Here is a 16,888-nt window from a genome sequence, read left to right as displayed (position 1 = left end):
GTTGGGTTACATTTTACATTCAGACAAACTGGCAATACTAAAATTACTTGTCATCAAAGTGAGTGACAGTGTCACAGTAAGTAAAGTAACTAAAACACGGAGGGTGGAAAATGGACGTTGAGATGCAAGTGCATTTCTACTAAATATTTAAAATATTTTACTAATGTGACATTTAAATGTTGTTTTAAAATATTTACGGTAAGTAGTTAACATAAACTTAGTACTTTGCATCTAAATTCATGCCTGGATTATAGAATTTGCCACGAAATCTACTTTCATTTTGCGTCCAACCAACGCTTGTTGTCATTGCGTATTGATATGTTGTTAAAATCGCAATTTATATTGGAATTTTTCAAACAATCTCGTATTTCTGCCGTATTAACGATAGAAACACAGAAAGTTAAGTCGTATGTAATAAAAATTGATGTATAATTAATTCTTAATTTGTATAAATCTATAGTGTTCCGCTTATTGCCATTGATTACTATTTACCGCCAGTATGTACCTAATTGCTTTTTTTATTGTATTCAGGTTGTTTTTATTTCGTTTTTAATTTGATTTGGTTTATTTCAGAATTGGCAGACATCACACAAAACAGGCATCATATAAAATGGTAAGATATATCAATAAAATCATGTTGTAATATACAATTAATCAATATTGATAAGTTTCTCAACATGAATTTCCCTTTGTCAGCAGGGTGACGACCCACCGTTCTTGCCAGTGGGTACAGATGTTAGTGCAAAGTATAAAGGTGCATTCTGTGAAGCTAAGATAAAGAAAGTTGTAAGGAATATTAAGTGCAAGGTAAGGAAATACCATATCATTCTTCTTGTTTTCATGATTTTCTCCTTCATTAACATCCATATTTCCTCCCTCCTCCAAAAACTTTGAAATCTCTAATATACTCATGGGAGTCTCATGTTCAGTTTTATTGTTTCAAAAGCACACCTTGGGATAACTTTTTTCTTATAATTCTACTAATCTATTTGTTGCAGGTAACATTAAAAGCAGGTGGTGGTACAATCACAGTGAACGATGATGTGATCAAAGGTACTCTGCGTGTTGGGAACATTGTGGAGGTGAAGCAGGACCCCAAGAAGGACCCAATGGAAGCTGTCATCACTAAGATACAAGACTGTAGCCAGTATACTGTTGGTATGTATTATTTGTAGTTGGGGAAGTTATTTATAGAGACTCAATTTTACTCTTCATCATCATTGAAGGAAAGGAAATCTAAGATTGATCTCAATGTCTGGAGTTCTGTTGATTATGATTCTGTAATGTAAGATTGACCTACAACAATCTCTATGTACTATGTTTCTATGTACAGTCTCTCTGTTTAACACACATTGTAACTACAAAATATATGGAATTGATAATGAGAAATAATAGTTGATTGGAATGTGTCATGATTGTTATGATAGATATAACTAAAGGCATACATAGAATATTACTCAGCATCAATTGAAGTGGTACAATTATGATTATTGACATTATTTCTTCCTGGGATACCATGCATATGAGATATCCCTACAAGAAAGTAGATGTCTTTCATGTACATGAGCAAATGACTGAAGTACCGCCATTCATGCCACTTTTCAATATAAAAAAATCCTGTTTAGCCATTATTTGATCTCAATTCCTTTTTGACTAGTATTTGACGACGGCGACATAACAACGCTACGACGTTCAGCATTGTGTCTGAAGAGTGGGCGGCACTTCAACGAAAGCGAGACTTTGGACCAATTACCCCTCACGCATCCGGAACACTTCTCTACGCCTGTGATAGCGGGCCGGAGGGGGAGGCGCGGGAGAGCACAGTATGTTGCTTACACTGACTATATATTCTTGTGAAATCAATATTTGGATAGAATTGGTACTTTTTCGTTCTTCATGTCCCCTTCAAAAAGCAATGACTAAGCTCTCAATAGTATCACTTTGCTAAATTTTGAAAGTTAAGGCACTGCTGGAAAATATTAAATTCTTGAAGCTTCTCATAATGCAAAGGTTTTGTTTTTTTACTGAAGCTACATACATCCAAGCCCATTTACTACTTATGTACTGTACTATTTTTTTTACTTACTTATGTAGTAATATTTTTTAATAGCTTATATCTATTGTTATGTTTTAGTGGACCAGTAAATAAATACATCTTATGATTTTTCAAACAATTTATCACAGGTCGGATGAAAGCGAAGGCTCCGGTTCTGGGCGCCGCGTGAAGGCCGACGTGGAGCCGCACGTGGGGCGCGTGGTGCTGGTGGAGGCGGGCGGCGGGGCGGAGCGGCGCCGCCCCCACCAGCCCGCCTTCCCCGCCCTCGTTGTCGCGCCCACTGCGCAGATCAAAGTCAAGGAGGATTACCTTGTGCGCTCCTTCAAGGATGGCAGATAGTAAGGATGATGTTCATTTAAATGATTAACAGTAGTGTAAATACATTCACTTCACCATCAAAGTTCTGTAGTAACATTTGGTTTTCCTTCCTCATGGAATCACTCTATCCCTGTTTATTAGGTTGGCTGTAACTGAACCCAACACTGGGTAACGCTGCCTGCCCAAGTCATACTTTTTATATCACAATTAATAGGTCAGATAATTAGGTAGAGTTTTTGCAGAACGGATGTTCTAACTGAATTTTCTGACCGACTTTTTGTAGGATGAGTAGTGAGAGTTAGATAGATGTGTTGTACTATTGCTATCAGTATATTCTATTTTTCTCCTACAAACATTTGGTTAAAGATTATTGAACGTAGGTGCCCACCTACGTTCTTTAGCTCGCCATTGTACATATAAACTGTTTTCAGTGTGTCAAGATGTATTTGCAATCTTCTATATAAATAAAAATGAATTGTTGTTCGTTAGTCTGATTAAAACTCGGGAACGGATGGGCCGATTGAGCTGATTTTGGTTTTAAAATGTTTGTAGAGGTCCAGGGAAGGTTTGAACGATACGAAGTTCGCGAGATCAGTTAGTAAGGAATAATAATAATAACACTTTCTTCATCTTCCCCTAGTTACACAGTCCCGAAGAAGGAAGCTCGCGAGTTCCGCAAAGGCAGCGCCCCACTGGAGTGGGCGGGCGTGGAGGCGGCGCTACAGTACTTGAACAACGCCGTGCTGCCGCCACACTGGGATAGGGACGCGCTCTTCAATGAGCCTAGGAACACTTCTGATGATGTGAGTTGGTTAATAGTACACATATTTCAGTTTTAAATAAATTAAAAACAGTTTTGTCAAAAAGTTAAAAATGAAATAGTAAAGCCACAATAAATAATCTTCTTCTTTGTCGTTATCACTCTTGACAGAGTGGTCGTGGTCATCACTTCAGGTGTTGGTGGCAAGCTTTACAACCCGCCGCCACTCCTCTCTGATGGCCGTGCATTCGTAGAGTGACGATGAGCCATTTACTGCCGCTTTTATCTGGTCAGTCCACCTCATAGGCGATCTTCCTCGTGGCCTGGTACCCTCAACCCTGCCCTGAACCACAAGTCGCTCAATAGCCACCTCCCCTCGGCGGCATACGTGACCAAAATAGCTGAGGATACGAGATTGTACCAAAGACGATAGACGTTGCTTGATGCCTAGTTCTCGATACAAATAATACTCGACAATAAATAATATGTATACTAAACTCTTCTATGTGCTTGACAACTCGAAAAATATCAAGAAATCAACCCAAGACACAATGGAACTGTCGGCCGTAGGACAAAACACCATCTGATCTTGAATTTCATCATTCAACCCTGGCATTTGTCCCCAGAGTTCGGATGACGAGCCTCGTGAAGAAAAGGACCATTTCGTGGCGCAATTGTACAAATTCATGGACGAGCGAGGGACACCTCTCAATAGGAACCCCACGATCGCCAACAAGGATATAGACTTGTACAGATTGTTCAAAGTAAGTTATAGACCATAAATAAAAAATTCAATATATTTTTTTTATAAATATGGCCTCTATTTTTCTTATCTTTTACTCATTTAATTACTTTTTGTATTAGGTTGTGGAGAAGCTGGGCGGCTACAACAGAGTGACAAATCAAAATCAATGGAAGACCATCGCTGATAAAATGGGCTTCCATCCAGTAACCACAAGCATCACAAACCTATGTAAACAAGCATACAAGAAGTAAGTCATGAAAATATTTTCATACAATCTATTGAACAAAATCTTTTGACCAAAAAATGAAGAACTAATGTCAATTTTTACGAAAGCGTACATATTAATACACGTACATATTAGTACATACAATAGGCATGATGACAGTAATCAAAAATCATTAAAATAATGTATTTATTAAATTAAACTTGAAGCTTGGAATATAAAACGCGCATTGTTTTCTTTATTAATAATGTGATTAATATGTATTTTTATAAAATAAAATTACGAAATAAGGCAATCCGCCATGATATCTTGAACACCAATCAGAGCTCGTGACGTCATCTCTCAAAACAACTCGCGCGAAAGTCACATTTCGTTATTGTGAACTTCCACTGCGATCTTTGTTTTTAATTAATTAATTGTTTATAACACGAGTTATGGAGCCCGGATTTATCAAGGCAAACAGCGCTAATTTGCCTAGAATTGATATCATAATGCTGGGAAAGTTTTTGGCATCAAATAAAGATTTTTGTTCAGCTAAATTTAGAAATGTTAAAACTTCCATGTAAGTATACTAGTTTAATTAAAAAACAATGAGAGATGAAACCTAACCTCGAAATAGTTATTTACATTATAAACTATGCTAGAATCTAGAGAACTATGTAATAACTTACATCAAAGTGATCTTCACAAAAATAAAGTTGTACCCTGGGCAATATTGCTTTTGAATCTCGCCTTGCAAGTTTAAGCCACTTGTTTCGTATTTTTTTATTGTGAGGAACGTACACAAATAACTCATCAGGAGTTGTTTTGGATGTGTTCTTACACTGGGGGACCCCACAACACCTACCTATGCACTTTCGAATTCATATTTAATAACACAAAAAACTTAATTATTGCACGAGCGTTGTTTACTTGCGTCTTGTAATTTCAGTCGTGACGTCACAAGTGACGACATGACACTGACAAGCGTTTTCGCGCCGGATTCAAAGTGGACAGAGAAAAATGCCATTATTTGATAAAAAAACTTCGCATTTTCTTAAAATTAATAATTTTTCATATAAAATAGACGTATACCTACATCATACAAAGGAATTTAAAAATTTGTCATCATGCCTATTGTTCTAGTAAAATGGCTTGCTCATCTTGTAATGTGTTTGGCAGGTTCCTGCACAGCTACGAGGACTTCTACCGCAAGCTGGGCGTGACGCTGGTGGCGCACCCGCGCGGCGCCCGCACCCCCCCCGCCGGCCGCTCCCTCATCCGCGACCGCGACCGCCAGCCGCCCGCCTCCTCCTCCGCGTCCAGCTGCTCCACGCCCACGCCGCCCGCGCACTCCGCGCTACAGGTACTCGCACGTGACGCTAGTGGCGCGACACCGCCCGCCAGCCGCCCGCCTCCTCCTCCGCGTCCAGCTGCTCCACGCCCACGCCGCCCGCGCACTCCGCGCTACAGGTACTCGCACGTGACGCTAGTGGCGCGACACCGCCCGCCAGCCGCCCGCCTCCTCCTCCGCGTCCAGCTGCTCCACGCCCACGCCGCCCGCGCACTCCGCGCTACAGGTACTCGCACGTGACGCTAGTGGCGCGACACCGCCCGCCAGCCGCCCGCCTCCTCCTCCGCGTCCAGCTGCTCCACGCCCACGCCGCCCGCGCACTCCGCGCTACAGGTACTCGCACGTGACGCTAGTGGCGCGACACCGCCCGCCAGCCGCCCGCCTCCTCCTCCGCGTCCAGCTGCTCCACGCACACCCGACTGTGAAATCAACAGGACTCAAAGAACCCACTCTCACAACAGAACCAACCAACCCAACAAGAAAAACTTTCAATATCAACTAGCTATGTGCCATTTACAGAAAGACTAGAGGTAGATATTCCAAACTAACACTACATATCTGAAATTTTTTGCAGCGTGGCAAGGACAAGGATTCAGACAAAAGTGAGACGGACAAGAGCGAGAAGAGTGAAAAAGACGAGAAGCCGGAGAAGTCAGAGAAATCGAAAGAGAAGGCGCCGCGCATCAGCGACGGAGAGGATAGCGCCGACAACCAGCCACTCATCATTACCGCACCCAAGTATATTATTGAAAGCTAATCTTTATAATTTTAAATTTCAGAATTGAAATTAATGGCTTACATATTATTACATATTGTGTCTTGTCCCAACAGGGTGGAGAAAGAAAAAGAAAGGGAGAAGGAAAAAGAAAAAGAGCGAGAGAAAGAGAAGGAACGCGAAAAGGAGAAGGAAAGAGAAAGAGAGAAGGAGAAAGAGAAAGAAAAGGAAAAGGAGAAAGAGAAGGATAAGGACAAGGAAAAAGACAAGAGTTCAGCATCGACCAGCACGAGCGAGGAGAAAGAGAAAGTGGTGTTGAAGCCTAGATCTCAGTCGAAAGGCCGCACTATCACGCCTGTTAGGAGCGACGGACACGACAAGCGTACGCCCAAGAGACGCCCCCTGTCTTCCAAGAGTAAGTACCTATTGCTTATACATACAGTAGATATCTTACAAAACTACATGAAAAGCCGAAAGGTGGTTAAATGGTCCCTACCATTTAATAACTAATACCATCTAATGTACCGCATAATAATCACTATGTAAAGAGTCAATTAAAATATTTTTTTAAAATTGTAATAAAACGAAAAAAAAAAACTTTTTCGATTTTTCTACATCTTTTTTATTGGGAAAGTTTTTTTTGTTATTTCGATTAAATTATACATGTAAGGGCTGATTTTTCAATCATCAGTTAACTTCTATCTGAGGAATAAATATGGCGGTTTGACATATTTTCCATACAAAAGCTGTCAAAACGTTAAAAATATTCCTCAGATAGAAGTTATCTGGCGATTGAAAAATCAGCCCTAAGTATATTAATTTGTAGGTGAAGGTATGAGTGCGGGCACATCACGGGCGTCTCGGCGGCCGCACGCGTCTACTGACAGCGACAGCTCGGGACGAGCTTCCAGGTAAATGCACATCCATGTGTAATATTACCTAAATTTATGTATCTATGATTCACTATAAACTAGAAAATAATATGAGTTTTACTTGATTTTTCACTGGAATCAAGATCGACAGTCGCATAAATTACAATACGTACATACTTTTCTATGGTGACAATGTCTTTACTGTCAATTAATAACACTTTAACATATTTTAAAGATTCCCCAAAAAGTATAACAGTCGCAATTCGGATTTCCGTATTTTTTTAAACATGTTCATATGTTTCGCTTATGTAGATGTGGACCTATAAAGAAAATGCAGAGTCGCCGCAGCCAAAGCGCCAACTCAGCGAGTAGCGGCAACACTATTGCTTCTAACAGCAGCAAACGACCACGCAAGAGGAAGAACACAGAGTGAGTACCAGGGGGATCCAGCCCTCAAAAAAAGATTTAGCAAATCCATGCGATATAGACTGAAACACATGCGTCCTCATTCATTAAAGTACATTAGGGAGTACATAAGTGAGTACACAGGTGTACTAAGGGAATACATTGAGGTAGTGCATAAGGAAATTTATAATGGTATGCAGTGTTAGATAGCCCATTTACTGGGGCAAGTTGCTTTTATCAGGTGTGCAAGTTTGATCACACGGGACTCTGATAAAAACGCAGGCTGAAGCTTATACTTTAAACTTAGAAAATATATTAACTCCTTCTTCTAAACTAGAATTTCTTCTACAGGCCATCAACAAATGAACCGACACCGCGATCTGGAGTATCGAACGTGAAGGCTCAAGTGGGCGACAAGCTGAAAGTGTATTATGGACCTACCCAGTCCGAATCCAAGGTAAAAGTACGAACAAACAACATTTATTATTTTATTTTAGTTTATAATTATTTTTTATTCTGCTTAGATTTATCCCAGGAATTTAATCATAATTTCATATATTTCTTATTTTGGATGGGCAAGAAAATTGTGTTTTTTTTTTGCAATTTTTCAGGTTATATATTCTGAAATTCCATTGACTTTTATTTTATTTCATAAAAACGTAAACCAACTCGCCCAACTGTGAGGAATGTGGAGTGGTTGAGGACTTATTCCACTTATTGATGGACTGTGTGCGGTATGAGTCTGAGGGAAATGATTTGTTTAGGGTCTTGGAAGTGAACAGACTTGAAGTAGGCGCATTAAATACAATTTGTCACAACCAAATAGTGAAGATGCGAAGAGTCTGTTTAGATATGATTGATGTGTATTTAGGTTATGATGGGACTGACATACGCAAAGCGATTATAAATGTCCCTTAAATAAATAAAGAATAAAAATAATGAAAAAAACATCAAGTTTTTGGTATAGTTTAACGTATCTACTGCGACTTATCTGCGAACAACCAGAACTATCAGCTTTCACTAGAGCTAGGCCCAAAATTCGTCGACAACATAAACTAAAAGCAATTGTTTACTTTGAAAATGATATGAATAAATCGTTACATAAACAACTGTACAAGTGGTTTAAAAAAAAAATTCGTTTATGTTGTCATTGAACTTGGGCCTTATACCAAGAAAAGACTATAGTTTTTCCTATCTTCCTCAGGTAACATACGAAGCTAAAGTGATAGACAAGTCAGCGACGGGCGACCTGTTACGAGTACACTATACCGGCTGGAACACGCGGTACGACGAGTGGATCAAACCGCAGCGGATCGCGCTCAATGTTACACAGCATGAGCAGAGGAATAAGAAGGTAGTGAATAAAAGTATATGTAAATACTAAAAATGGTTGCGAGAAAAGTCTTAATAATAAATAAAGTATAAATGTAAGAGTAAACTAACTCAATCTAGTCTATTAGAGAACTTTAGCAAAACGTAGTGAATCTCTAGTCGAAATGTGTCTCTTCTGTAATGGAAATGATAGGCGTTTTGACATAAGAGATTACTGTTTTATGCCTTCATAAAGTTTTTGAAATAAAAATTATTGTTAAGTTCATAAAATTGAAATCATATTTGTTTCAGGGATCTGGCATGAGTAGGCGTGTTCGTAGCAAGAGGACAGAAGGTATTTACTTATATCTTCTTATGTAATAAATCCACATATTGCCAATGTTATGTAATTAGTTTAAAAGATGACAAGTGAGACTATCCTCAAGATTATCCTTCCTTCATTTCCTTTGTAACGTTTTCTTGCAGAGTCATCAGCACGATCAGATACGGACAGCGATTCAGAAAGCGATGACGATGTCAAGAGGCCGCCTAAGAAGTCAGACGATAAATCGAGTTCAAAAAGTAACGTATCCCAACTGATAACCATACATACAACATGTTGCTAAACATAATAATACAACTTGTAATTTATTCCACAGCTCCTTCAAGATCTAAAGACGTTAAATCCAGTGACAGCAGTAGTTCAAGCAAGCCCCGCAAGAGGCCAGTGCGAACAGTGTCGACGCCCACTTCGATCTCTCCGCCTAAGAAGACGCGGCCCAACGCCGGCGGACACCAGGGCCGAGACTACGACCTTAACGAGATACGCTCCGAGCTCAAAGGCCTTCACACCGTCAAACAGGAGCCTGATGACGCCGTCAAACAGGAGGGCACCGACAAGGATAACACCCCCCCTTCACAGCCAAGCGCCCCTCCCCCAGAACCAATGCAACAAGACAAACAAGCTGAGGACGTGTACGAGTTCAAAGAACCCGAGCCCTTCGAACTGGAACTACATGATGAAAAGAAAAAGCGAACACATCGGATATTCGACGATATTTCGCCAAGCAAATATACGTCTACTTTGTCCAAGTCGTTGAGTGAGGAAATTTCAGAGGATCCTATGCGACCGCGGCCGTCTTCTCTAAGGTCTCCTTCCTTGTCGCCATTTAGAGATTTCGTAGCAAGTCGGGACGCTGGTCGCCAGAGTCCTGAAGATGACTCTAAGGACGGACTGTTCTCACTAGACGATGACTCATTCCCAGGCGATGGTAGTTCAGGACCCACTTTTGAAGGTTTCACTCCAGCCAAGAATCAAGAAACATATTCTAAAAAGAGCAAGGTGTCTAAGCTGAGAGAACTCATTGATGACTCTCCAGATAGTCCAGCAGATGATGAACAGTCTTCTGATGATGAACCAGAAGACATACCCATGAAAGTGGAAGTAAGAGCACCGACTCCAGTATTACCAGTTGTTGAAGAAGTTAAAAGCCCTCCAACTCCTCTTAAAGACGAACCAATAGAGCCAGAACCAGAGTTAATTGTTAAAGAGATAGTCGAAGTGAAGGAAACGCTTAAAGAGGACATTCCTGAGCCGCCTAAAACGCCGCCACCTCAGAAGAAACCTGAGTCTCCACCTGCAAAAGCGAATATACAATCTACTAGCAACACTTCAATTGCTACGCCAAGCATTACAGTCACAGTGGCAACCACTTCAGAACATAAAGCAGAAACCCCTGAGAAGACAAACAAAGAAGAACCCTTAAGAATTCTCTCGGTTGCTATTCCCATCCTAGAACATAAAGAAAATACACTCAAGCTTAAAATTGATAAGAAATTGGATCCTGTGCCAGTAGACCCTGCAATTCTGAAGATGCAGCCTCCTTCGAGCCCTTTGATCGACACCGAGGAAGACAAATCGGAACCGGACAGTCCCGCTAGAATCGACGTACTGCCGGAGCCGCCACCAGGGTTCCTGCTACAATCTGAAGGCCCTAAGATAGCAGAAAAACTGCTCAAAGCCATCAGTAGCGCTAAGAGACTGTCTATGTCTCCTCCGCCCATGGAAGACCGCCCCATCACGCCTAAGACAGATACCATCAAGCCGATCAAATTGGAAAGTAAACTGTCGCCCATATCTCCCGAGACGAAACCTGTCAAATTAGAACCAATCAAACCTTTAGCGAAGACTGAGGTAGCAAAGAAGGTGACGCCAGACAGTACAGATACCATATTTGGTGAACCTTCTAACTTGTTGGATGTGAAGCGTGATATTCTTGACGTGAAGAAAACTAAGCCGGAGGAGATCGTGGTGCCTCGGTTGCAGAGTCCGCTGAACATTCTAGAGCGACGTAAGAGCGTGGCGGAGCTGCCGCTGAGCGTACCCGGCAAGAACAACAAGGTGCTGAGCGACACTATACAGAAGCTGTCCAGCCAGATCAATCAGTCGGCTGCAGCTGTGGCCGCCACCGTGCCGCTTCCCTTTCCCAGTGACGAACGTACCGACTCCAGTGATTCTGATGATTCCGATAGGAGGTAAGATCATAAGAGTGCGCGACACATAATTGGCTATATGTTATCTTACACTAGCTTCCGCCCGCGTGGTGTGTTGATGAAAAGTATATGTGTGAATCCAGGGTATCACCTATCTACATACCAAATTTCAACCAAATCTGTCCTGCCGTTTTTTTGCTTAAAGGAATAAAGATAGAGATTGTTAAGATAAAAAAAAAACGTACATTCTCACAAACTTTCACATTTTTAATATTAGAGGGATTCTTCGGCATATTATTATGTAATTTTAATTGAATAACTATCATTTGTGTTCAGGTTAATAATAGACAAGCTCGTGGTGGACGAGTGGGGCAGCGGGGGCCGGTCGCCGGTGTCGGCGCCGACGCCCTCATTAGGTTCTCTGGGCGCCCTAGCGGCGGGGGCTAGCGCGGTGAGCGCGGGGCTCGCAGTGGGGGCGCGGGCGCTGCACGCGGGCAAGTCGCCGGGCGAGTGGAGCGCGGGCGAGTCGCTGCTCATGCTCGAAGACGCCTGCAAGAACGAGCGCAAGCACAGTAAGTGATACACCCTACTACTAGTACTACTCACTGTAATAACTTCAAATTTTTTATGTAGTCATTGCGAGCGTTCGACGTTCGATAAACGAATGCACAGCAAAGAGTCACACGTCACCTTATTGCTTTATTTAAAAGCTACACCAGAACGGAAATTATCATTGGACGACAAACTTTGTCGAGAGCCTCTACATACTTAAAGACTATTTTATTTATTTCATATTACCTTACTCCCAACTTATAGGCGCAAGCGTAGTCGTAGCAGGCGGACCGCGGGAATCGCTATCAATGCGGGAAGGGCGGGAGGGGAGGGAGACGCGGGAAGCGCGGGACGAGGACGGCAACATCTCGCTGCTGCTGTGCGAGGAGACCATCCCCGGGTCGCCGGCGCCCGACGCCGAGCCCGCGCCGCCCCGCCAGCGCCTGCACATGCCCTTCGCGTCCGCGCCGCCGCATCAACATACCAAAGGTAATATATGTTTCTTTAGTATTGCAATTTTATGTGTTTTATTTAACAATTGAAGCAACAGTGATGGTATTTTTACTACTTTAATGTCTTGTAAATTCTTCAAATCATTCGAAATGGCGAATGCAATCAAGAATATACGAATATCCCATTTGATATAGCCGTGTCTTTGGTTGCCGAGTACCTTCGTAACATTTTCTGTCATTTTTAGGGTTCCGTAGCCAAAATGGCAAAAACGGAACCCTTATAGTTTCGTCATGTCCGTCTGTCCGTCTGTCCGTCTGTCCGTCTGTCACAGCCGATTTACTCGGAAACTATAAGTACTACAGTGATGAAATTTGATGGGAATATGTGTTGTATGAACCGCTACAAAAATATGACACTAAATAGTAAAAAAAAGAATTGGGGGTGGGGCCCCCCATACATGTAACTGAGGGATGAAATTTTTTTTTTCGATGTACATACCCGTGTGGGGTATCAATGGAAAGGTCTTTTAAAATGATATAAAGTTTTCTAAAAAACATTTTTCTTAAAGTGAACGGTTTTTGAGATATCAGCTCTCAAAGTCGTAAAAAGTATGTCCCCCCCCCTCTATTTTTATAACTACGGGGTATAAAATTCTAAAAAAAATAGAGGTGATGCATGCTAATTAACTCTTTCAACGATTTTTGGTTTGATCAAAGTATCTCTTATAGTTTTTGAGATAGGTTGATTTAACTGTAATTTACGGAACCCTTCGTGCACGAGTCCGACTCGCACTTGGCCGGTTTTTATTTAAATGTATTTGGTGACCACTTATTTTCATTAACTTATGACGTATTATGCAGAGGAGCGGCGCGCTGGAGCAGGAGGAGCTCCAAACCCTGGCGGTCAGGGCGGGGCGGGAGGGAGTGGCGGCGGGGGCGGGGCGGGGGCTGCGGAGGGCGGGGCGCGGGAGGCGTGGCCTCGCGGCCGAGCGCTCGTCGACAACACGCCGCCTACAACGCCGGACAGCAGTCTTGATTTGTCACCGCCGCATAGGTACATTACATGTTTTATTAATTATTGGAAGCTGACCCCAACATAGTTGGGAAAAAGGCTCGGTGGATGATGACATTACATACTTTATTACGTACCTTAGCGATAATTTTGTTCATATAAATATATTACGCAGGCGTAACCCAAACTGCCTCTCCAAGATACATCGTCCGAACTGCATCCTCACACTTTACTAATTCTATTCACATAACAGCAATGTTGAAATTCGAGATTCCCTTACTATATCCCACATTAATTTTGTTTCCAACTAGCTTCTGCCAGCGGTTTCACCCGCATCCCGTGGGAACTACTTCCCGTACCGGGATAAAAAGTAGCCTTCCTCGATAAATGGGGTATCTAACCCTGAAATAAATTTTCAAATCGGACCAGTAGTTCCTGAGATGAGCGCGTTCAAACAAACAAACAAACTCTTCAGCTTTATAATATTAGTATAGATGTCAATGTATGGTTCTTATGTAACGATAACTTATATTTGATATATGACTATGTAACAGAGAGCGTCGGATATCGGAACGAGACAGTCCTTCGGAACGCAAAGAGGATGAACACGAAGGCAGAGGTAACGACGCTGCTGGTATGGACGTCGAGAAACCTCATGGTAAGTACTGTAATAATAAAACCTTCGTTATTCTTTCATAATTGACTATCGAGTTGTTACGATATATTGACTGTCTGTCTCTCCAATTATGTCCTGAGAAAACATAAATTTGTTACAATATATTGAATGTCTGCAGCACCACCATCCTAACAAAAATGATGCTCCTTAACATAACTGAACAGGTTCTCAGTGTAAGAGTGAAAAAATCGCATGGACGTTTTTACTATACCTACATATTTTCTCATCATTCACATGCAAACATTGTGTTGAGATAGTTTTAAGTTAATTTGCTGCGCCTTAACAGGGTAATGTATACCTAGGATAACGATGCATTTGTGTAACTGTATACATTTTTTCAATAAATAAATAAATAAAAAACATTTGAGTCAAATTCACATAATAACATAAACAATTTGTATATTGTTATGTCAGCGGGCGGGCGGTCTCGCAAGGCGTCGGAGAGCTCGGCGGCGGGCTCGCGGCACCGCACGCGCCGGACGCGACGCGACACGGACGACGCGTCGCATCTACATCCGCCGCATCACACGCACCACTCGCATCACCATCCGCCGCTCAAGTACAACTTCTATGTCGAGCTGGGTAAGTCCTTCTGGGATTTTCTTTTATCATGTAATTTTAAGTATTTTATTGAAGTGAAATAACCAGGCTTGTTATTTATTTATTGGGTATTAGGCGGCCCTCCCCCTCCCACACAATAGGCGAAGAGTGTCAAATTATGATTAATTTTTTCGTTAAATAATTATTCAGTTTGCTGCCCTTAGCCTTTCAACTGTCGAAAATTTATGGGTCCCATAGTCTTATGTCCCAAAACTGTAATGACCGGTAACTGGTTATACCGGTATCAAAATAAAGATGCTATTTCATATATCGACTGCAAGCAAGCAATACCTCCTATCTGACTCCGGGTGGATTTTAAAGGGGAACAATAAAACTTAATAAAATCCTTATTCCGAGGTAGGTATAATGAGATACTGAAAATCCAAGTTTTCTTTATTTACGCATAGTATTGATTAATAATGTTTTTTGTTTTTATTTTGAATCTTAAGCTACCTTAAACCTTTTTGGTAGATACAAGTTTTTTGAAACAAAAATGTCAGATAGGAGGTATTGCTTGCTTGCAGTCGATATGCTTTTTTACTTACTGAAGAACCGAACACTAAATCAAGTATTATTTATGTGGTTTCTGAACAGATCCTTCATGGGACTGTCACACGCGCATCAACGTGCTGACGTCCCGGCTCGCAGACTTACGCAAGGCGTATCACTCTGTGAAGGCAGAGCTCGCAGCTATAGACCGTCGACGCAAGAAGTTACGGAGGAAGGAGAGGGAAGGTAAGCAACCTCTTTCAACTTTTTCATGTAGCAAGGCATCACTCATTTGATGATGTTCACGCATTACCTACTTTATAAATATCTACGTTAAGACGACGTGAATGCACTTAAGAAATTAAGGCTTCTTTTTTTAATTAGTAGGAATTATTTTTACAGTGCATACTATTTTGTCCTGTTTCAGCTGTGAAGGCTGCAAAAGCCGCCTGCTCCTGATGATAATGTGCAAAAACTGTGCAACGTGAAAGTATAACCGGAGTTTGTTCGTTTTAGAATAAACAGACGTTGGTCGTAGTGCGTAACTGAGTATACTTTGTAGTGAAGTTACTAGTTTAGTACATAAAAGGATTTATCTCGAATGTCTATATGAAGTTTATGATAAATTGTCGTCGTTTAAATGGCATTTACATATTTATAAGGACCATCAAGTTTCATAGATGTGTGTAAATAGAAGAGTCGTCAATTTATTTCAATACAATTGTATTTGTGATCCCTTAGCGATATAGATGTTGGAGTCTTCTCACGTATAAATATGTATATTTAGCGCTGCTATAAGTAGCGACATGATATTCTATACTCTTACAAACAGGCTATTTAGTTTGGAATTTCTGTAATATAGCACTCTCAGAAAATATAGTACATCTAAGGCTTCTACCAAGATAATGTTGTTTTATTTTTATGCGATTGCGATTGCTACCTTGCTTATGTTGATGATAGGCGTTGCAATTCCCGTGTACAAAAAAACTTATAATCAGATTGTACATACATAGCGTGTCTATCGTAATTTCTTTATATACTTCGTGACTATGAAATGAAATGGAATGCAAATATTATTGAAGACTGATGGATCGTCGAAATAATAATATGTTGGATTGTGAAGATAAAATTTATTTCTTAAAAATATGTATATGAAATGTCTGTTTGTTATTATGTTAACGCGAATAAACATTTTCTTACAAATCGTATCATTTTTTTATTTAAGCCCCAAGACCACAACCCAGTTACCTGGGCAACACGATACCCCTTGGCATGACATCCTTAACATACTTCTTCCAATTGTAATATTTTTTTCTCATTTTTTTGTCGAACTGACTATTTGCCTCACTACATTTGTCGGACAAGTCGATATTTGCAATAAGAATAGTATTATCTATCATTGTTGTATTTGACCGACATGTATGTATGGGGAGACACAGTGACGTCATATCGACATGTTTCGGATGGTGGACACTCCAGACGCAGCATGATCTTTATCGGACAAGTTGACCACAATTTTCTAGTTAACTTTATTAAACAAACCTCAAAAAATGAGACGTGTATGTACGAAGAGTCGTAGTGACGTCATACCGACATTTTCAGGATGGTGGACACTCCAAACGCAGCACGATCTTTATCGGACAAGTTGACCACCATTCTCTAGTTAACTTTATTAAACGAATCTCAAAAAATGAAACGTGTATGTACGAAGAGCCACAGTGACGTCATATCGACAATTTCAGGAGTCAAGCATTAAAAAACGCAGCGGCACCAAAATTTGCGCATTCGAAAAGTTTGTCGGACTCATCGTAAGGAAGGCACTCACAAAGTCTTAAATGTATATGTATCAAAAAAAAATTTGTTCGCCGGCCTGGGG

The 16,888-nt window shown here is 41.0% G+C and overlaps 1 protein-coding gene across 2 annotated transcripts; it reads left to right on the top strand.

The window, feature by feature from the left end:
* Nucleotides 1-43: 43 nt before the first annotated feature.
* On the top strand, nt 44-16,220 carry LOC124640494 (AT-rich interactive domain-containing protein 4A-like). 2 transcript variants are annotated; one of them, XM_047178281.1, is made up of 26 exons: nt 44-198; nt 574-613; nt 697-807; nt 999-1,158; nt 1,658-1,823; nt 2,185-2,394; nt 3,015-3,177; nt 3,761-3,898; nt 3,999-4,126; nt 5,264-5,447; nt 6,010-6,173; nt 6,267-6,565; nt 6,977-7,061; nt 7,335-7,451; nt 7,779-7,884; nt 8,632-8,781; nt 9,051-9,093; nt 9,225-9,320; nt 9,398-11,273; nt 11,568-11,803; nt 12,048-12,272; nt 13,097-13,289; nt 13,802-13,905; nt 14,338-14,505; nt 15,118-15,258; nt 15,440-16,220. In XM_047178281.1, the coding sequence occupies exons 2-26, from the start codon at nt 611-613 to the stop codon at nt 15,469-15,471; spliced, it is 5,298 nt and encodes a 1,765-aa protein (XP_047034237.1). In that variant the 5' UTR covers nt 44-198; nt 574-610; the 3' UTR covers nt 15,472-16,220. The 2 variants fall into 2 exon arrangements, with proteins under 2 accessions (XP_047034237.1, XP_047034236.1); XM_047178280.1 differs by having other exon boundaries at nt 7,779-7,890.
* The last annotated feature ends 668 nt before the right edge of the window (nt 16,221-16,888 follow it).

The sequence above is a fragment of the Helicoverpa zea genome, chromosome 20, assembly GCF_022581195.2.
Source record: "Helicoverpa zea isolate HzStark_Cry1AcR chromosome 20, ilHelZeax1.1, whole genome shotgun sequence".
NCBI lineage: Eukaryota > Metazoa > Arthropoda > Insecta > Lepidoptera > Noctuidae > Helicoverpa > Helicoverpa zea.
Note: the sequence above shows the minus strand (reverse complement) of the source record. Positions and strands in the feature narration are given on the sequence as shown.

Bases quoted from the DNA above. Each gene is read 5' to 3' on its own strand.
- LOC124640494 (XM_047178280.1), top strand. The intron at 1,824-2,184 runs GTATGTTGCTTA...AATTTATCACAG, and splicing joins GGGAGGCGCGGGAGAGCACA to GTCGGATGAAAGCGAAGGCT. The intron at 14,506-15,117 runs GTAAGTCCTTCT...GTTTCTGAACAG, and splicing joins CAACTTCTATGTCGAGCTGG to ATCCTTCATGGGACTGTCAC.